The sequence below is a fragment of the Oncorhynchus clarkii genome, chromosome 4 (assembly GCF_045791955.1).
Source record: "Oncorhynchus clarkii lewisi isolate Uvic-CL-2024 chromosome 4, UVic_Ocla_1.0, whole genome shotgun sequence".
In the NCBI taxonomy this organism is placed as follows: Eukaryota; Metazoa; Chordata; class Actinopteri; order Salmoniformes; family Salmonidae; genus Oncorhynchus; species Oncorhynchus clarkii.
Window position 1 is genome coordinate 11,333,906 of NC_092150.1, and position 21,103 is coordinate 11,355,008.

The 21,103-nt window shown below is 44.4% G+C and overlaps 3 protein-coding genes across 7 annotated transcripts in view; 2 read left to right on the top strand and 1 right to left on the bottom strand.

Annotated features, from left to right (window-relative positions):
- LOC139407565 (ATP-binding cassette sub-family C member 8-like) overlaps positions 1-5,496 on the top strand; it is a 156,411-nt gene extending 150,915 nt beyond the window's left edge. Inside the window, exons 39-40 of the mRNA XM_071151389.1 lie at positions 2,170-2,232; positions 3,033-5,496. Coding sequence (XP_071007490.1) covers positions 2,170-2,232; positions 3,033-3,170 — 201 coding nt within the window. The 3' untranslated portion in view covers positions 3,171-5,496. The remainder of the gene's footprint in view (positions 1-2,169; positions 2,233-3,032) is intronic.
- Positions 5,497-10,314: 4,818 nt separating this feature from the next.
- On the top strand, positions 10,315-14,151 carry LOC139406423 (ATP-sensitive inward rectifier potassium channel 11-like). Its single transcript, XM_071148978.1, has 2 exons — positions 10,315-11,731; positions 14,132-14,151. Exon 1 carries the CDS (start codon positions 10,545-10,547, stop codon positions 11,712-11,714), a length of 1,170 nt encoding a protein of 389 aa, XP_071005079.1. The 5' UTR covers positions 10,315-10,544; the 3' UTR covers positions 11,715-11,731; positions 14,132-14,151.
- Positions 14,152-15,312: 1,161 nt separating this feature from the next.
- Positions 15,313-21,103, bottom strand: part of LOC139406425 (MOB kinase activator 2-like) — a 104,230-nt gene continuing 98,439 nt past the window's right edge. For all 5 annotated transcript variants that reach the window (XM_071148982.1, XM_071148979.1, XM_071148980.1 and 2 more), the window contains exons 4-5: positions 17,404-17,528; positions 15,313-17,136 (exon numbers count right to left, since the gene is read on the bottom strand). In XM_071148982.1, coding sequence (XP_071005083.1) covers positions 16,817-17,136; positions 17,404-17,528 — 445 coding nt within the window. In that variant the 3' untranslated portion in view covers positions 15,313-16,816. The remainder of the gene's footprint in view (positions 17,137-17,403; positions 17,529-21,103) is intronic.

Consider the following 21,103-nt stretch of genomic DNA (forward strand, 5'->3'; position numbering starts at 1 on the left):
GTTTTACTAGCGTTTAAGAGCAGTTGGAGGCCACGGAAGGAGTGCTGTATGGCATTGAAGCTCGTTTGGAGGTTAGATAGCACAGTGTCCAAGGACGGGCCGGAAGTATATAGAATGGTGTCGTCTGCGTAGAGGTGGATCAGGGAATCGCCCGCAGCATGAGAATCATCATTGATATATACAGAGAAAAGAGTCGGCCCGAGAATTGAACCCTGTGGCACCCCCATAGAGACTGCCAGAGGACCGGACAGCATGCCCTCCGATTTGACACACTGAACTCTGTCTGCAAAGTAATTGGTGAACCAGGCAAGGCAGTCATCCGAAAAACCGAGGCTACTGAGTCTGCCGATAAGAATACGGTGGTTGACAGAGTCGAAAGCCTTGGCAAGGTCTATGAAGACGGCTGCACAGTACTGTCTTTTATCGATGGCGGTTATGATATCGTTTAGTACCTTGAGCGTGGCTGAGGTACACCCGTGACCGGCTCGGAAACCAGATTGCACAGCGGAGAAGGTACGGTGGGATTCAAGATGGTCAGTGACCTGTTTGTTTACAACCTGTCATTAAATGGATTTTTATTTGGATTGCAAGTAATAGACACACACAAAATAGTCCAAATTGGTGAAGTGAAATAAAAAAAATAACTTGTTTCCAAAAATGTAAATAAATTAAAAACTGAAAAGTGGTACGTACATATGTATTCACCCCTGTTGCTATGAAGCCCCTAAATAAGATCTGGTACAACCAATGATCTTCAGAAGTCACATAATTAGTTAAATAAAGTCCACCTGTGTGCAATCTAAATGTCACATGATCTGTCACATGATCTCAGTATACATACACCTGTTCTGAAAGGCCCCAGAATCTGCAACACCACTAAGAAAGGGGCACCACCAAGCAAGCGGCACCATGAAGGCCAAGGAGCTCTCCCAACAGGTCAGGGACAAAGTTGTGGAGAAGTACAGATCAAGGTTGGGTTATAAAAAAATATCTGAAACTTTGAACATCCCACGAAGCACCATTAAATAAAACATTTTTAAATGGAAAGAACATGACACCAAAACAAACCTTTCAAGAGATGGCCACCCACCAAAACTCACAGACCAGGCAAGGAGGGCATTAATCAGAGAGGCAACAAAGAGACCAAAGATAACCCTGAAGGAGCTGCAAAGCTCCACAGCGGAGATTGGAGTATCTTTATGGAAGAGTGGCCGGAAAAAAAGCCATTGCGTGAAGAAAAAAATAAGCAAACATGTTTGGTGTTTGCCAAAAGGCATGTGGGAGACTCCCCAAACATATGGAAGAAGGTATTCTGATCAGATGAGACAAAAATGTAGCTTTTTGGCCATCAAGGATAACATTATGTCTGGCGCAAACCCAACACCTCTCATCACCCCGAGAAACCATCCCCACAATGAAGCATGGTGAAGGCAGCATCATGCTGTGGGGATGTTTGTCATCGGCAGGGACTGGGAAACTGGTCAGAATTGAAGGAATGATGGATGGTGCTAAATACAGGGAAATTCTTGAGGGAAACCTGTTTCAGTCTTCCAGAGATTTGAGACTGGGACAGAGTTTCACCTTCCAGCAGGAAATAACCCTAAGCGTACTGCTAAAGAAACACTCACGTAGTTTAAGGGGAACATTTAAATGTCTTGGAATAGCCTAGTCCAAGCCCAGACCTCAATCCAATTGAGAATCTGTGGAATGACTTAAAGATTGCTTTACACCAGCGGAACCCATCCAACTTGAAGGAGTTGGATCAGTTTTGACTTGAAGAATGGGCAAAAATCCCAGTAGCTAGATGTGCCATGCTTATGGACACATATCCCAAGAGACTTACAGCTGTAATTGCTGCAAAAGGTGTCTCTACAAAGTATTGACTTTGGGGGGGTGAATAGTTATGCACGCTCAAGTTCAGTTTTTTTGTCTTATTTCTTGTTTGTTTCACAATAAAAATATTTTGCATCTTCAAAGTGGTAGGCATGTTGTGTAAATCAAATGATACAACCCCCCCCAAAATGTATTTTGATTTCAGGTTGTAAGGCAACAAAATAGGAAAAATGCCAAGGGGGGTGAATACTTTCGCAAGCCACTGTATAAAAACATCATGTTACTAGGCTCATCCTCATCTTCTGCCTTTGTCTTGTGACTGTATTGTGCCTACAGGAGAGCATCCTTCAGAAGGTGGTGATGACTGCCTTCGCTGACAGAACAGTGGTTACCATAGCAGTAAGTATCTCTGTTGGAAGGTCCCCAGTTCTGTCTCACCGATATGAAAGCCTATACATCCTGACATGTACTGACGTCAGGTGACTACTGGAGACTTATGATATATTGAGCGTCAGTAGCTCTTCTGCTATGACCTTAATGCAAATGGTGGCAAGGTTGTATCATAGAAATAGAACTAGAATCTGAACTGGTAGCGCAGGAGGGCCCAACTCTAGTCCTGGAGGGCCACCGTCCTGCTGGTTTGGGATTTTCTATTGGACTACATTCTGTGGGAGCAAACATGCTTTTTATGCACTTGGAAATTAGAATAACAAGAGTCAAAAGTGACTACCAGGCTGCCATGGTGGTTTCCCATGGGGAAGTGAGATGGAGAGGGGACCATAGGAGACAGCTTACTCATTGGGGCTCCCTAGTGGCGCAGTGGTCTAAGGCACTGCATCTCAGTGCTTGAGGTGTCACTATAGACACCCTGGTTCGATTCCAGGCTGTATCACAACCGGCCGTGATTGGGAGTCCCATAGGGCGGCACACAATTGGCCCAGCGTCATCCGGGTTTGGCCGGTGTTGGCCGTCATTGTAAATAAGAATTTGTTCTTAATTTACTTGCCCAGTTAAATTAAGGTTAAATTTAATACAAGGAAGGTAGCTAAGTAGGGTAGATCCCTGAAAGATCACTGAAATGTATCTTTAGTAGGTCTAATCTATGTAACGCCGAATGTCAAAAGACAAATGTTGTTAAAAATGTTTATTTCTCTCTAACCTAATGTTTCTTTCTTTCTCTCTTTTCTTTCTGTACTTAGCATCGTGTCCACACCATCCTGAATGCAGACCTGGTGATAGTGATGAAGAGAGGGATCATTCTAGAATACGACAGACCCCAGGCACTGCTGGAGAAAGAGGACAGCGTCTTTTCAGCATTCGTCAAGGCGGACAAGTGACCGATGAGGATGAGGGAGGAAATTCAAAGTGCATTTGAAGAGCTTATTTCCAAAACGCTATATCCACCAATTTTTAACATTTGTGCTTTTTCATCAGAAATGTTTGCGTATGTGTATAATCATGTGTGTGTAAAATATTACTATTCTTAGATTTTTTTATTCATAGATTTTAGATGTGTAAGAAAATGTGTTTTTTCTAAATGCTATATATTCATTGTTTAGTTGGAATGTAATGTTGGTATCCTGTATATTTGACTGTGATATGTGGTGGTCTCACCTAGATATCTTAAGATGAATGCACTTACTGTAAGTCCCTCTGGATAAGAGCATCTGCCAAATGTAAATGTTTATCATACAGATCTTATATTACTGTATTGACTTTTTTTTATATTTCTGTCACACATTTATAATTTATACATTTCTTACATTTGACTGTGTAGGCGGATATATATACAGTGGGGCAAAAAAGTATTTAGTCAGCCACCAATTGTGCAAGTTCTCCCACTTAAAAAGATGAGCGAGGCCTGTAATTTTCATCATAGGTACAAAAAAAATCCAGAAATCACATTGTTAGATTTTTAATGAATGTATTTGCAAATTATGGTTGAAAACAAGTATTTGGTCAATAACAAAAGTTTATCTCAATACTTTGTTATATACCCTTTGTGGGCAATGACAGAGGTCAAACGTTTTCTGTAAGTCTTCACAAGGTTTTCACACACTGTTGGTGGTATTTTGGCCCATTCCTCCATGCAGATCTCCTCTAGAGCAGTGATGTTTTGGGGCTGTTGCTGGGCAACACGGACTTTCAACTCCCCCCAAAGATTTTCTATGGGGTTGAGATCTGGAGACTGGCTAGGCCACTCCAGGACCTTGAAATGCTTCTTACGAAGCCACTCCTTCGTTGCCCGGGCGGTGTGTTTGGAATCATTGTCATGCTGAAAGACCCAGCCACGTTTCATCTTCAATGCCCTTGCTGATGGAAGGAGGTTTTCACTCAAAATCTCACGATACATGGCCCCATTCATTCTTTCCTTTACACGGATCAGTCGTCCTGGTCCCTTTGCAGAAAAACATCCCCAAAGCATGATGTTTCCACCCCCATACTTCACAGTAGGTATGGTGTTCTTTGGATGCAACTCAGCATTCTTTGTCCTCCAAACATGACGAGTTGGGTTTTTACCAAAAAGTTATATTTGGGTTTCATCTGACCATATGACATTCTCCCAATCTTCTTCTGGATCATCCAAATGCTCTCTAGCAAACTTCAGACGGGCCTGGACATGTACTGGCTTAAGCAGGGGGACACGTCTGGCACTGCAGGATTTGAGTCCCTGGCGGCGTAGTGTGTTACTGATGGTAGGCTTTGTTACTTTGGTCCCAGCTCTCTGCAGGTCATTCACTAGGTCCCCCCGTGTGGTTCTGGGATTTTTGCTCACCGTTCTTGTGATCATTTTGACCCCACTGGGTGAGATCTTGCGTGGAGCCCCAGATCGAAGGAGATTATCAGTGGTCTTGTATGTCTTCCATATAATTGCTCCCACAGTTGATTTCTTCATACCAAGCTGCTTACCTATTGCAGATTCAGTCTTCCCAGCCTGGTGTAGGTCTACAATTTAGTTTCTGGTGTCCTTTGAAAGCTCTTTGGTCTTGGCCATAGTGGAGTTTGGAGTGTGACTGTTTGAGGTTGTGAACAGGTGTCTTTTATACTGATAACAAGTTCAAACAGGTGCCATTAATACAGGTAACGAGTGGAGGACAGAGGAGCCTCTTAAAGAAGAAGTTACAGGTCTGCGAGAGCCAGAAATCTTGCTTGTTTGTAGGTGATCAAATACTTATTTTTCCACAATAATTTGTAAATAAATTCATTAAAAATCCTACAATGTGATTTTCTGGAGAAAAAAATATATAATTTTGTCTGTCATAGTTGAAGTGTACCTATGATGAAAATTACAGTTCTCTCATCTTTTTAAGTGGGAGAACTTGCACAATTGGTGGCTGACTAAATACTTTTTTTGCCCCACTGTATATAAGGAATTTGGCTAAAAAAAGACATGTTTATTTGTCTCTCTGAAATTAAACCATCAAGTGATAGATTTTAAACAAATACATGCCTGTCACTGAAAAACCCCATGACATGATTAGATTGGTGAGTGTTTTCACTATCTCTTTCAGAAGTTCTTTAATCAGGAAAAGCTCATTTCTGAAAATGGATATATAGCAATTTAGAATGAAACTCTTTACTTGTACCATGGGCTGTATATTATTATTCTATTTTTGTACATAAAATGTTAATTCTATGTTAATAAAAAACATAATCATTGCACAGCAGTGTTTTGCCAACAGTTTATTGACAGGAAGGTAGTTTTGTGTGACCTCACAATGTACAAAGCCAAGCAAGTCAGCTGTGGAAGGCTGGGTTAGAATGACACTTCAACTGACTCTGGGCTGTGATCTAGAAATAGTCAATACTATCTAGCTGAAGCAGCTCCCAGACAGACAAAAGTCCCAGGAACAGTGTGTCTTTTTGGAGTTTAGGGTGAGATTAGGGTTGGGGTTCATGTAAGCGTTGGACTTGAGGTTAAGGGCTGTGGAACATGTGACACCAGGGTATCACAGTGCCAGTGCCTGCAATGTGAAAGTGACTGCTGCAAGCAAGGTTTATATTGGACGTGTTTATGGGAATGCCAAGGTTAATATTAACATTTATGGAGTCCCCTGGTTTGTTATGGGGGCCCCAGCACCCATGGACATTCTGGAAATGTGAACCCAGTTCAGCATGGATTTTGTGTATCGTGACTGAGAAAGTTACACAAGGGATGTCAGAAACAAAGATTTAGGACCTGAATCATAGCCTTGAAAAACAGCATGAGGGATTCAGATTCCATGTGTATGTAATGGGCCTTCTCCAGGGTTGCTGTACAATGGTCCACAAACACCAACACAGTCGTGAAGAGGCCACGACAACATCTCTTCCCCCTCAGGAGGCTGAAAAGATTTGGCATGGTCCCTCAGATCCTCAAAAAGTTCTACAGCTTCACCATTGAGAGCATCTTGACTGGCTGCATCACAGCTTGGTACTGCAACTGTTCGGCATCCGACCCCAAGGCGCTACAGAGGATAGTGCATAGGACCCAATACATCACTGGGGCCAAACTCCCTGCCATCCAGGACCTCTACACCAGGCGGTGTCAGAAGATGGCCCTAAAAAATTGTCAGACTCCACCCACCCAAGTCATAGACAGTTCTCTCTGCTACCGCACGGCAAGTGGTACCGATGCACCAATTCTACAACCAACATGACCCTGAACAGCTTCTACCCCCAAGCCATAACATGACTACAACATTGTTTAAATAGTTAACCAAATAGCTACGCTGACTATGTGCATTGACCCTTTTTGCACTAACTTTTTTGATTCATCACATATGCTACTGTTAGTTTATTATACGCTGCTGTTAGTTTATTATACGCTGCTGTTAGTTTATTATACGCTGCTGTTAGTTTATTATACGCTGCTGTTAGTTTATTATACGCTGCTGTTAGTTTATTATTTTATCACGTTATTCCTAGTTATATGTACATATCTAGCTCAATTACCTCGTAACCCTGCACATCGACTCGATACTTGTACCCCTTGTATATAGCCAAGTTATTACCTCGTAACCCTGCACATCGCCTCGATACTGGTACCCCTTGTATATAGCCAAGTTATTACCTCGTAACCCTGCACATCAACTCGATACTTGTACCCCTTGTATATAGACAAGTTATTACCTCGTAACCCTGCACATCGCCTCAATACTTGTACCCCTTGTATATAGCCAAGTTATTACCTCGTAACCCTGCGCATCGACTCGATACTGGTACCGCTTGTATATAGACAAGTTATTACCTCGTAACCCTGCGCATCGACTCGATACTGGTACTCCTTGTATATAGACAAGTTATTACCTCGTAACCCTGCGCATCGCCTCGATACTGGTACTCCTTGTATATAGACAAGTTATTACCTCGTAACCCTGCACATCGCCTCGATACTGGTACTCCTTGTATATAGACAAGTTATTACCTCGTAACCCTGCGCATCGACTCGATACTGGTACTCCTTGTATATAGACAAGTTATTACCTCGTAACCCTGCACATCGCCTCGATACTTGTACCCCTTGTATATAGACAAGTTATTACCTCGTAACCTTGCACATCGCCTCGATACTGGTACTCCTTGTATATAGACAAGTTATTACCTCGTAACCCTGCGCATCGACTCGATACTGGTACTCCTTGTATATAGACAAGTTATTACCTCGTAACCCTGCGCATCGCCTCGATACTGGTACTCCTTGTATATAGACAAGTTATTACCTCGTAACCCTGCGCATCGACTCGATACTGGTACTCCTTGTATATAGACAAGTTATTACCTCGTAACCCTGCGCATCGACTCGATACTGGTACTCCTTGTATATAGACAAGTTATTACCTCGTAACCCTGCACATCGCCTCGATACTGGTACTCCTTGTATATAGACAAGTTATTACCTCGTAACCCTGCACATCGACTCGATACTGGTACTCCTTGTATATAGACAAGTTATTACCTCGTAACCCTGCACATCGCCTCGATACTGGTACTCCTTGTATATAGACAAGTTATTACCTCGTAACCCTGCACATCGACTCGATACTGGTACTCCTTGTATATAGACAAGTTATTACCTCGTAACCCTGCACATCGCCTCGATACTGGTACTCCTTGTATATAGACAAGTTATTACCTCGTAACCCTGCACATCGCCTCGATACTGGTACTCCTTGTATATAGACAAGTTATTACCTCGTAACCCTGCACATCGACTCGATACTGGTACTCCTTGTATATAGACAAGTTATTACCTCGTAACCCTGCACATCGCCTCGATACTGGTACTCCTTGTATATAGACAAGTTATTACCTCGTAACCCTGCGCATCGCCTCGATACTGGTACTCCTTGTATATAGACAAGTTACTTGTATTATTACGTGTTTTACTTTATTATTTCTCAAGGGCCCTTAAGTATCCATTTCACTGTTAGTCTACACCTGTTGTTTACAACCCAGTTTCTACCCCCAAGCCATAAGACTGCTACATAATTGTTTAAATAGTTAATGGGTGTCAGAAACACAACACCTGCCCAAGACATCACTGAGACATCGCTGAGACATCGCTGAGACATCACACTCTTTTCCCTTCTTTAGCCCCTGTTTCTTGTTTTGTTTTAATCTCTGTTTTTTGTTTAGTATCTACTATTGTAAAGCACTTTGGGTCATTGAAAAATCGCTATATAAGTCCCATGTATTTGTATTATGTTCAGGTCTATTGTCTGAGATGCATGTAGTTTGATTGTGTGTTGTCTAATTATTTTCTTATTATTATATTATGGCATTAGTGTTTGGGAAGATTGTCTATAATTGAGAATGAATAAATAGCCTTCCATATGTGAAAAGGCTCTAATTCAATCATTTGAGTTGAAACATTGATTAACTAAATGTAGTTCATTGATCCCTAGAGGGAAATGCCATCAGCATAGCCCAGACTTTCAGATTATGTTTCATATTAGGCTACTGATCAAGTACATCTGAAAGAGGAACAGTTTCTTCTGCCTCATGTCTTCCCTGCTCAAGCTCTGGTTTCAGCCAGGTCACACCAGATGGTCCTCAGGACGTCGGGAGATGTCTTCAATACCGGCCACTAGGGGCAATGTGAGCCTCTATTACCGTCTAGTAACATAATTGTCAATAATTGATTGGACTTATACAATGCTTTTTCTAGTCACCCAAAGCGCTTTAAGGGGGAAGCTCATCTCATCCACCACCAATGTGTAGCACCCAATGTCTTGAGGCAGAATGCTCACCACACATCAGCTATCAAGTGGAGAGGTGAGGAGGGATATATACCTATTAGTAATGAGGGGGATGATTAGGTGGCCATGATGGAAATGGGGTCAGGTTGGGAATTTAGCCAGGACACCAAGGTTAACACCCCTACTCTTATGATAATTGCCATGGGATCTTTAGTGACCACAGAGAGTAAGAACACCTGTTTAACATTCCATCTGAAAGACAGCATCCTACACAGGGTATGCCCCCATCACTACCCTGGGGCCTTGGGATATGATCTTAGGAATAGTTCCCCCTTCTGGCCCTCCAACACCACTTCCAGCAGCATCTGATCCATGGCTTAAACCACCAGCTCTGGCTCCCAAGATTGCGCCTTTAATTTCAGTGCTAGGGACTTGTTTTTATTGTTTCTGTCACTAACCTTAACCCTTACCTAACCAGTCAAAATTCATGACTAAATTTAACCGTCAAGTTGTTCTGTTTTAACCCTATCCCAAACCTTAACCCTTACCTTAACCAGTCGGATTGAATGGCTAAACTGAACCATCAAAATACTGAAGAGATTCTGTGAAATCTTGTTGCTAATTTAGCAGCACTGAGCTTCATCTAACCTGCCTGTCTCCCATAGAGATAGTTAGATGACACAACACTGTAACTGTTCTATTATGGCATCTGTGAGAGCATGGTCAGTGCCATTGAGGCAATCTCAATTTTGAAGTAATCAATTATCTTCCGCTACTTCTATGAGTTGGTAAACAAACTGGAAGGGTACATACTGCCACTGAGTGTGTTGTTTGAACAGGTATAAAGCCAAGGTTGGCGATTTATTGCCACTGCAGTTATACTTCATTGGCTGAACCCTCCTGGTGACATGGATGGAATTATGTGATCCTTCCTTAACCAATAGGAAGTCCCACCCAGTTGACTACTTAAAAATGGCGAAAGTCCTCTAAAATGGGCTTTTGGGAAATGGAGTCCTCTATGTATCTCTATGCTCCCTCATCAGAACAATGGGGCCGGGGTAGTTGTATCACCTCTGGGTAAAACACTCGGGTTAGTAGACGATTACACCACTCCTGTTACGATATATCTACCTCGTTAAAGGTTGGCCTATACATGAGCGAATTATGTTTTCATCGTGTGGAAAGCGCGCCAGACCGGTGAGTCAACAGCGATGGAAATATCGAGTTGCAGTTCGTGACTGACAGCGGCAGCTGAATCTTCTCATGAGACCTGGGCGGCTATGGTGGTGCCCCTGCCTAACCGATGTGAGGAGCACACATAATTTTAGAGACTAGATGACAGCACAACACTCTCTCCGGACAGCTGCTGTCATTCGGAAGAGTACTGTCACCGGCGGTTGACCTTCGACTAGAAGACACAGTTGAGAAAAGGAATTCCTTAACCAATATATTTCATCAAGAGAAGAGGTAGCCAATCTTCGTAATCCAAAGCAAGTGGTTAGGGGGTGACTAGTAGGCTATGGGAGCATTATGCTTTCCCGAAAAGGACTGATCCCGGACGACTACTTGCTTACCCGCTTGGCTGAGGATGTCCAGCAGCCTAAATTCAAGGCGTCAAAAGCGCGGAAGGCTCGTTTCGTCGCCAAAAACGGAACCTGTAATGTGGCCCACACGAACATTCGCGAACAGGGACGGTTCCTACAGGATGTTTTCACCACTTTAGTGGATCTAAAATGGCTTCACACGCTTATAATTTTCACTATGTCATTTCTGTGCAGCTGGCTGCTGTTTGCAATGGTTTGGTGGCTCATTGCCTTTGCGCACGGCGACCTGGATCAAAAGGGTGACGACTTTGTCCCGTGCGTGACGGACATCCACTCCTTCTCATCTGCGTTCCTTTTCTCCATAGAGGTACAGGTGACCATCGGGTTCGGGGGGCGCATGGTCACAGAGGAATGCTTGTCTGCCATAGTGGTCCTCATCATTCAGAACATCGTGGGCTTGCTGATTAACGCCATAATGCTGGGGTGTATATTTATGAAGACGGCCCAGGCCAACCGGCGCGCCGAGACGCTGATCTTCAGCAAGCACGCCGTCATCTCCATCCGAAATAACAAACTGTGCTTTATGATCCGTTTAGGGGACCTGCGGAAGAGCATGATCATCAGTGCCACCGTGCGGATGCAGGTGGTAAGGCGCACCACCACTTCGGAGGGCGAGGTGGTCCCCCTGGACCAGATAGACATTCACATGGACAACCCCGTGGGGACCAACGGTATTTTCCTGGTGGTCCCTCTCATCATATGCCACGTTATTGACAAAGACAGCCCGCTCTACGAGCTATCGCCATTGGATTTACAAAATAATGAAATCGAGGTGGTAGTGGTGCTGGAGGGGGTGGTGGAGACCACGGGGATAACAACCCAGGCCCGGACATCCTACCTGTCTGAGGAGATACTGTGGGGGCAGCGCTTTGTGCCCACTATAACCGAGGAGGAGGGCATGTATGCGGTGGACTATTCTAAATTCGGTAACACAGTTAGAGTAGCGACACCCAGCTGCAGTGCCAAGAAACTGGATGAGAAGGGAGGCATCGCCAGGTTTAAACTGCAAGAGCACGCTACCCCGCGGCCGTCGGTGAGAAGGCGGCGGCTCTCACTACGCATGAAGCAATACAGCACCATCAGCCCACTAGCCTAAATAGCCTACTTTTACAGGTATAAAGGAGTTGCCATTGCATTTTGTATATGAAAGTAATAGATTTGTATTACCTATTGAATTGTAATGGATAACTTTGTAATACTACAGGAATGAAATGTTTATTATGTTCTAGCAGTGTTATTATTCTGTTCCATGGCACCCACAGGGTGTGCAGGCCTTTTTCTTGCCCAGTCCTAACACCTGCGTCTACCAAGGACGTGATTAGCAGTAGCGTGCATCATGGGTAAAAATCACTGCGGAAGCCAGAAAAAAAATCAATAACCTCCTAGTTCATATGCCTTGCGACCGTGATACAACCATGGAGAGTTATTGCAAGTTGTAAAGAAAACGAGCTGCCTCCACTATTCCAGCACCATTTCAACATCATCAAATCACCTCTGCTTAGTCTAATACAGTGACAACCAAAAACAATTTAGTCCAATCAACATAAGCTAAATATGTGGCTGGCCATGGCTCTGATTTGTGTGTGCGCGCAAGCGGAAAAAACGTTGGGTCAACCTACCTGTAGAGTAATTGAGTACCGTAGTCATAATATCCATAAAACCTAGCAGTCAAACAAGGAAATGGTTCCAATCGTTTTCCCACCATTTTTCCCATTGTGGATTTTAGAAACACTTAAAATAAGGGCTGTGCTTTGTGTAGGCTTACCCAGGAGTGACATTTTGATAACTGTAAATCTCTCTAGGACAAGGTGACTTTTATCAAAATATTTTCCTGTATTTACCCCACAAAAATAAAATACTAATTAGCTGATGTGTCTATCAGAAATAACTACAAATGCAATGAGACTGCCGAATCAAGGCAAAGAATCTCTGGATTAACTATGTAATGTTAGGTAAATGTAGTAATTCATAAATTGGCAAAATGTTTTTAAATTGACAATTCTGTCAACTGTCTTGTGCAAGTTTTAAATTGACACAATACCTGTTAGTAAAACTGTCAGCCAGAGGTGACATGCAGGATCTTGCAGGGATTCTTGCTTGAGAAATGAATCTTTGCTATGAAGCCATTTTTGTTTCTTTTTGACTATTTTATATGAACATAATCACAGTAAGGTGCTTACTTGTTACGCCAAAATTTGAAATCGAGATAAAAATGTCTGCACTGGAACTTTAAATAAATAGAATGGTTAAATTAGCATTATTTAGAGCCCCCAGATATTAGACTTTTGTTGCATTTAAAGCTGCAATATGTAACTTTCACATAGAAATATGAGTTATAGATCTGTCACTCATTGAAAGCAATTCTAAGAAGTGCAGTGCACCTTTAATGGGGCTCACACACACTCCGCCCTGTAATTCATACTCAGCGCTGGACAAGACAAAAAACCTTCACAGCCTGTGGGTATAGTAAAGACCAGGATCAAAGAACACTGTATTTTGTAGCCCAATAGCTCTATTATAGACTGCAATGTGAATGCGACATTACCTGAAGCATTAGGTGATTTTAGGTGCCTGAATGTCTTGTTTTAGCAATTCCACAAATGCACGTATCAAATACATTCTTAATCAGGGTCCTAAATGAAAACATATGCACATGTATGACGGAATGCAGTTTGATAGATTTATAACATTATGCAAAGTTATGCAAGTACTGTATCCAGTTGGGAGGCAGAGGCCAGTGTGTGTGTACTGGTGCCCAACACTCCCACTGAAGAACGAGCCTCCTGCAGGCTTTCCATCTGGCACTGCATTAAAACCAGTAGAACTGACACTATGGCCCTTGAGGACTTCAGCACTGCTGATCAACATAATGATGCTCTTGTATGGTAAAAATCACTATGGTTTTTGATAGTGTTTATGCAAAGCTTGACTTCGGCAATAAAGAGGAAATGCCTGTTGAAAAGCACTTGACATGTACTGTGTGTGTGTGTATATATATATATATACACTGCTCAAAAAAATAAAGGGAACACTAAAATAACACATCCTAGATCTGAATGAATGAAATATTCTTATTAAATACTTTTTTCTTTACATAGTTGAATGTGCTGACAATAAAATCACACTAAAATTATCAATGGAAATCAAACTTATCAACCCATGGAGGTCTGGATTTGGAGTCACACTCAAAATGAAAGTGGAAAACCACACTACAGGCTGATCCAACTTTGATGTAATGTCCTTAAAACAAGTCAAAATGAGGCTCAGTAGTGTGTGTGGCCTCCACGTGCCTGTATTACCTCCCTACAACGCCTGGGCATGCTCCTGATGAGGTGGCGGTTGGTCTCCAGAGGGATCTCCTCCCAGACCTGGACTAAAGCATCCACCAACTACTGGACATTCTGTGGTACAACAGTGGTGGATGGAGCGAGACATGTCCCAGATGTGCTTAATTGGATTCAGGTCTGGGGAACGGGCGGGCCAGTCCATAACATCAATGCCTTCCTCTTGCAGGAACTGCTGACACACTCCAGCCACATGAGGTCTAGCATTGTCTTGCATTAGGAGGAACCCAGGGCCAACCGCACCAGCATATGGCCTCACAAGGGGTTTGAGGATCTCATCTCGGTACCTAATGGCAGTCAGGCTACCTCTGGAGAGCACATGGAGGGCTGTGCGGCCCCCCAAAGAAATGCCACCCCACACCATGACTGACCCACCGCCAAACCGGTCATGCTGGAGGATGTTGCAGGCAGCAGAACATTCTCCACGTCGTCTCCAGACTGTCACGTCTGTCACTTGTGCTCAGTGTGAACCTGCTGTCATCTGTGAAGAGCACAGGGCGCCAGTGGCGAATTTGACAATCTTGGTGATCTCTGGCAAATGAAAAACGTCCTGCACGGTGTTGGGCTGTAAGCACAACCCCCACCTGTGGACGTCGGGCCCTCATACCACCCTCATGGAGTCTGTTTCTGACCGTTTGAGCAGACACATGCACATTTGTGGCCTGCTGGAGGTCATTTTGCAGGGCTCTGGCAGTGCTCCCCCAGCTCCTCCTTGCACAAAGGCGGAGGTAGCGGTCCTGCTGCTGGTTGTTGCCCTCCTACGGCCTCCTCCACGTCTCCTGATGTACTGGCCTGTCTCCTGGTAGCGCCTCCATGCTCTGGACACTACGCGGACACACAGCAAACATTCTTGCCACAGCTCGCATTGATGTGCCATCCTGGATGAGCTGCACTACCTGAGCCACTTGTGGGGGTTGTAGACTCCGTCTCATGCTACCACTAGAGTGAAAGCACCGACAGCATTCAAAAGTGACCAAAACATCATCCAGGAAGCATAGGAACTGAGAAGTGGTCTGTGGTCCCCACCTGCAGAACCACTACTTTATTGGGGGTGTCTTGCTAATTGCCTATAATTTCCACCTGTTGTCTATTCCATTTGCACAACAGCATGTGGAATTTATTGTCAATCAGTGTTGCTTCCTAAGTGGACAGTTTGATTTCACAGAAGTGTAATTGACTTGGAGTTACATTGTGTTGTTTAAGTGTTCACTTTATTGTTTTGAGCTGTGTATATATATATATATATAAGGATGATATGCAGAGGGGGGTTTCCTTGACATGTTTTCCGTGTCATATTTATATGCATGTCACATCATCATCAGGTTGACAGAAGACAACACGAGACCGAGCGGCATTTCTGTATTTTATTCGATTATAATCAGCAGAGCTTAAAATATTAAATTGCTTTTAACTTAGTTAATAATTAAAATACATAAAAATAAAAGCCAGAACTGAAGAACCCTGCAAACAAAACCAAATTAAAATAAATAAACAGAGAATAAACCCTCCTCCTCGATACAGAGGCTGTCTGATTGATTCCTCTTTCCTCTCTCTGTACAGTGAAGATGAAGCAGACCGTGCAGCTTTCTATATATGTGCAGGATAACATCTTTCATTAACTACTTTCCTCTTTGATCATTTAAAAAGGGAAAATAAAACCCCAAAAGACAAGGGGCTGGGCTGGGGGGCTTCTTCAGCAATACAGAACAGTAAAGCAGACCACACCATACTTCTCCTTTCTCTCCTCCTTTCCTCCCCTCTTTCTGGGCCTGCAGACATTACCAATGTCCTTCTCCTGTGCTGCTAGAGAGGGCAGGATGGCCAACGCTCCATCACACCGCAGCAAACAGCAGTTCCCTGGGGAAGAGGTCTCCACTCTGCACCAACCTCCCCTGTAACCAGACATGGGCACCAGTCTGTCTTGTAATAGCGGGTCTTGTCATATTTAATAACTTACATAGAATTTTGATATCTTCTTATCTCCCTGTTTGTGTGGCAGTGCCACCCTATGTCTATACTGCCCCCTATGGGTGGCCTCTGGGACAGGGATGTTAAAGAGGGGTTCATCAGGTGAATACATGACTAAAGTAATACGAGAATGACAACTGTAATATTGAAGGGACAGAGTAGTTTTGTGAACAAAGAGAGCGAGGGTGGGAGAGAATAATAGCAGTGACTTGTGTTCTCTCTGGTCCTGAGTAGGAAGCGCTTTAATCATCTCCAGGTTAACAACAAACAGTGATTGGCTAGTATTGTCCCACTAGGTAGTAACGTGGCTCCCTATAGACCTTCCCCCTTCAATCCTCCCACCACTAGGAAGGAGCGAAGAGCCAATACTCATTGTTGAGTCACCTTTTCTGCACACAACAACACTGTACGATAGTACGTTCAAGCAAAGCAGTCACCATCCTGAACTGTACTTTAGGCAGAGAACAGAGGGAGAGAAGGGCAAACAGAAACACTGTCTCAAATGAGAAAAACAAATACAACCAAATAAAACTTTTCCAACAGAATAAAATAAAATGAAAATAAAACCAAAATGAAAATAAAAAACATTACATATTTGTTCCTAGTTTAAATTGCAGAGCAGATGGGAGGGATTTGCCCCTGGAAGGAACAGGCTCACACCAATTCCTGTTGGTGTGGCAACACCCCCCCCCCCCCCCCCCACCCCCTCAAATAAACCTTCCTTCCGGCTGGTTGGTGTCAGTGAAATATCAGGTTAGTGGAAGGTCTCTAAGTCCTGCTGCTGGAGCCTGAGGTCTAGGAAGGGGACCAGGAACGTTTCCATCTCTTCTCTATCTTCATCTTCTACCGTCTTCTTCCCGGGGCTGCTTGTCACGGCAACCCCTGCTCATCTCTCCGTCACGTGGTTGTGTGAGGAGGGGGAGGGGGCCGAGTTAGGGGAGGAAGGGGCGGCGGGTGCTGGGGTGGGGGGCACAGGGGCGCAGAGGATTTCGGACAGGTCGTCCATGATACAGGTCTCCTTGGGGTCGACCAGGTTGAATTCCCTTACGAAAACAATGAAATGTGCGTACAGAGTGTTCAAGTGACCCTGCAGGTCCAGGGCCACTGTCTCCTTAAAATGAGCCCAGTAGAGGTGAGCCAGGACGTGGAAGAGGTACCGGCAAATCTTCTTTACCAAAGAGTCAAACGAGTTGGGGAACTCTTTGCCTGCATGGAGAAAGAGAGGAGAGAAAAGGGAGAACGAGCATGGTTAAAAAATATTGTGGTCTTTTTTAGTTGGTTTGGCATTGCCAAGCTATTATCACAATGCCAAAACTGTTCCTAAAGTCCAAAAATAATTTAAGGACTTTTACTACTTGAGACATTAGAGGGCAGCAACGGCACAGTGTGACGTCAGAGGAGAAGAGGCTACAGTAGTGCCGACTGACCACAGCGAGGCTCTGCATGTCTGGAGTGGACCAGAGCTCAACTCACCATATTTGGTAGGGAAGTTTTCCTCTTCTGTGACCAGCTTCTGCACCAGACTCATGACGAAGTCGACGTACTGAGGGGCAGTGCATTTTGTCTTCTTCCCCCTCTCGTCATACCAGTAGTATATTCTGGACACAAACAGAAAGACAAAGTGGGTTATTTTTCTATGTCACTACTGCCTCATGTGTACATACATGCGCTTTGAAATGTACATGACCTCGGCTGTTATTCCTTCATCTAGTAGTTATTGCTGACAAGTCATCTGATATTTAACAGGAACAACCTGGTAGGTTCAATCACTACCTACATCTCATTATTAATCATCTCTGGTAAAAGGATGAGTACGAACTGAGGCAGCTTTCTTGCACGGCAAGGTGTGCTTTTACAGAAACTCAAAATGGCTGAATCATTCACTTCATAATGTTGAAAGATGGAAGACACTAGGCCTAAGAGAGAGATTGTGGTTGGAACACATATACTCTGTGACAGAGCTGTCCCTTTAGAATCTGTGACAGAGCTGTCCCTTTAGAATCTGTGACAGAGCTGTCCCTTTAGAATCTGTGACAGAGCTGTCCCTTTAGAATCTGTGACAGAGCTGTCCCTTTAGAATCTGTGACAGAGCTGTCCCTTTAGAATCTGTGACAGAGCTGTCCCTTTAGAATCTGTGACAGAGCTGTCCCTTTAGAATCTGTGACAGAGCTGTCATGATTTAACAAGGAATGTAGCTTGTCTACAGCTTTTTTTAATGTATCCAATCACGTAGATACATTTTTATAGGCAGTCATTTCTGTAGGCCTAATGGAAGCTTGGATGTGCAGCACGCGTCTGTGTGTGTAGAGGGAGAGGTCGGATGGAAATTGAGTGAGACATGTAATAGAGGGAAAATGTAGGGAGAAGAACTGTGACTTGGCTAGGTTCATTTGTTGTTGTAAGTCGCTAATACACATAACAAATGGAAAGAACACGTGTAGCAATGGTCGTTTTTGCGACAAATTTTCACCGGCCTGTTCAGGCAGCTACAAAACAGATTCCAAATGCCTGAAGGCTACTGTAAGACTGCGATATAACTTCAATGCCCCCTTGCGGTCATACCACGCAATAGGATTTCATGTGGCATTTTGTTAAAACGCTCTTATTGTTTTAACGGAAAACTGGTATAAAACATTATTTTTTTTGATCCATTTGTCACATATCCCTAGTGTGGATCTGCCAAACAGGCCTCCAGCCCAGCCCAGCCAACCACCTCCTAAAATAGACATGTTTGCATATTTTCATTCCAGTGGACTTAGCGAACCCCCTGTCCTGGCCCTTCCATTTCCTGATTGGGCCGAATTCCCTGCAGTCTCGGAGTAACATGACACTGATCCCCCAGTCGCACGGCCGCTCACTCTGACTGGTCAAACATTTCCGGAGAGGGGTGACCCAGTTAGATGGTGGTTGTAACTGAATGCCGCCCCTCAGGGCTAGCCACGGGGTATCATGAGTTAGCAAGGTCAAATGGCAAGTCAGTGAAGCCGCCAAACAAAACTAGCACGGCTAGCATGACACTGGCAACCAGGGAATACTGTACTATAGCTAGCAGCGGGATAGTGACGCTAGGCTGGGCATGAGAGCTAAAGGGGTCATAAATTACAGAACACATTACCACAGGCACCACGAGTCAAATAAGAGAACTCAGGGAAGGACCAGCAAGGTCAAAGCTAGCATGGCTAAAGCAAAAGGGAAACAGAATTATCAGTAGGATAGCTATTAACTAATGAAGCTAGCAGGGTATGGTAGCTGACAGGCTGGCAAAACTAAAAGGGGTAACTGTGATCTAGCACAGGCACTAAATGAGGCCTTGGGCAGAGCTAGCAAGGTCTGTAGGATCTACCAAAGTCAAGCTAAAAGGCTAATAGCTTGTAAACAACAGTTGGACGATCTCAAAGCTAGCTAGAACGCAGTAGAGGTAAAGGGTGGGTGGAGTAGTGAGCCTTTTTGGTTGAAAATACGTTGACATGTGTCTTTCAACCAATTGTGCTCACTGGGATGGTTGTGTTAGCACTAGCAGCGTGCTCTGGGATTACACATCCTGAATGTACAGCATCCACATAACTGAACCTGCAGGAGGGATTTACTGACCACAGGCCCAGAACCAACACCAGGACAGGGACTCCACACTGAGGACCTACTGACCACAGGACCAGAACAGGGATTCCACACTGAGGACCTACTGACCACAGGACCAGAACCAACACCAGGACAGGGACTCCACACTGAGGACCTACTGACCACAGGACCAGAACAGGGACTCCACACTGAGGACCTACTGACCACAGGCCCAGAACCAACACCAGGACAGGGACTCCACACTGAGGACCTACTGACCACAGGCCCAGAACCAACACCAGGACAGGGACTCCACACTGAGGACCAACTGACCACAGGCCCAGAACCAACACCAGGACAGGGACTCCACACTGAGGACCTACTGACCACTCTATGCTGAGGAGATTACAGCACTAACACTCACTGGCTAATATACACACCCCCAGCTACCCCAAAACACAAACTGACACACACCCAGCTACCCCAAAACAGACAAGCTTACAAAGACTGGTACAGCCCACCAAAAAACACACCCACCCATTCACCCACCCACAGAAAATGGGTTTAGATAACTACCAAATGGTCCTGTTCCCATAGCTCATGGAAAGTTCCCCCTAAAATAGCTTCACAATGCCTGGGGCAAGAGGGCATGGACCGTGACTGTGTGTCTCAGTTGTGAGATGGGTGCGTTCATGCCAGGCGGAGGAAGGAAAGGTCGGGGTGCTGTTACTGTGGTACACCATTAGCCTGACTGGCTGGCTACAGGACGCCACCAAAAAAAGACAGGGTACTGTCTTTCAAAGACAATTCGTAAAAATCCAAATAACTTTACAGATCTTCATTGTAAAGGGTTTAAACTCTGTTTCCCATGCTTGATCAATGAACCATAAACAAGTAATGAACATGCATCTGTGGAACGGTCGTTAAGACACTAACAGCTTACAGGCGGTAGGCAATTAAGGTCAAAGTTATGAAAACTTAGGACACTAAAGAGGCCTTTCTACTGACTCTGAAAAACACCAAAAGAAAGATGCCCAAGGTTCCTGCTCATCTGCATGAACATGTCTTAGGCATGCTGCAAGGAGGCATGAGGACTGCATATGTGGCCTAAGACAGCATTCCAGGGAGACAGTGGCAGACCACGTGTAACAACACCTGCACAGGATTGGTACATTCGAAGATCACACCTGCGGGACAGTTACAGGATGGCAACAACAACACCAGGAACACACAATCCTTCCAGCAGTGCTCAGACTGTCCGCAATAGGCTGAGAGAGGCTGGACTGAGGGCTTGTATGCCTGTTGTAAGGCCGGTCCTCACCAGACATCACCGGCAACAACGTCACATATGGGCACAAACCCACTGTCGCTGGAGCAGACAGGGCTGGCAAAAAGTGCTCTTCACTGACGAGTCGCGGTTGTGTCTCACCAGGGGTGATGGTCGGATTCGCATTTATCATCAAAGGAAGGAGCATTACACCGAGGCCTGTACTCTGGAGCGGGATTAATTTGGAGGTGCAGGGTTCGTCATGGTCTGAGGCGGTGTGTCACAACATCATCAGACTGAGTGTGTTGTCATTGCAGGCAATCTCAACGCTGTTCGTTACAGGGAAGA

Excerpts from the sequence above, each read along its gene's own strand:
- LOC139406423 (XM_071148978.1), top strand. The coding sequence starts at position 10,545 with ATGCTTTCCCGAAAAGGACTGATCCCGGACGACTACTTGCTTACCCGC.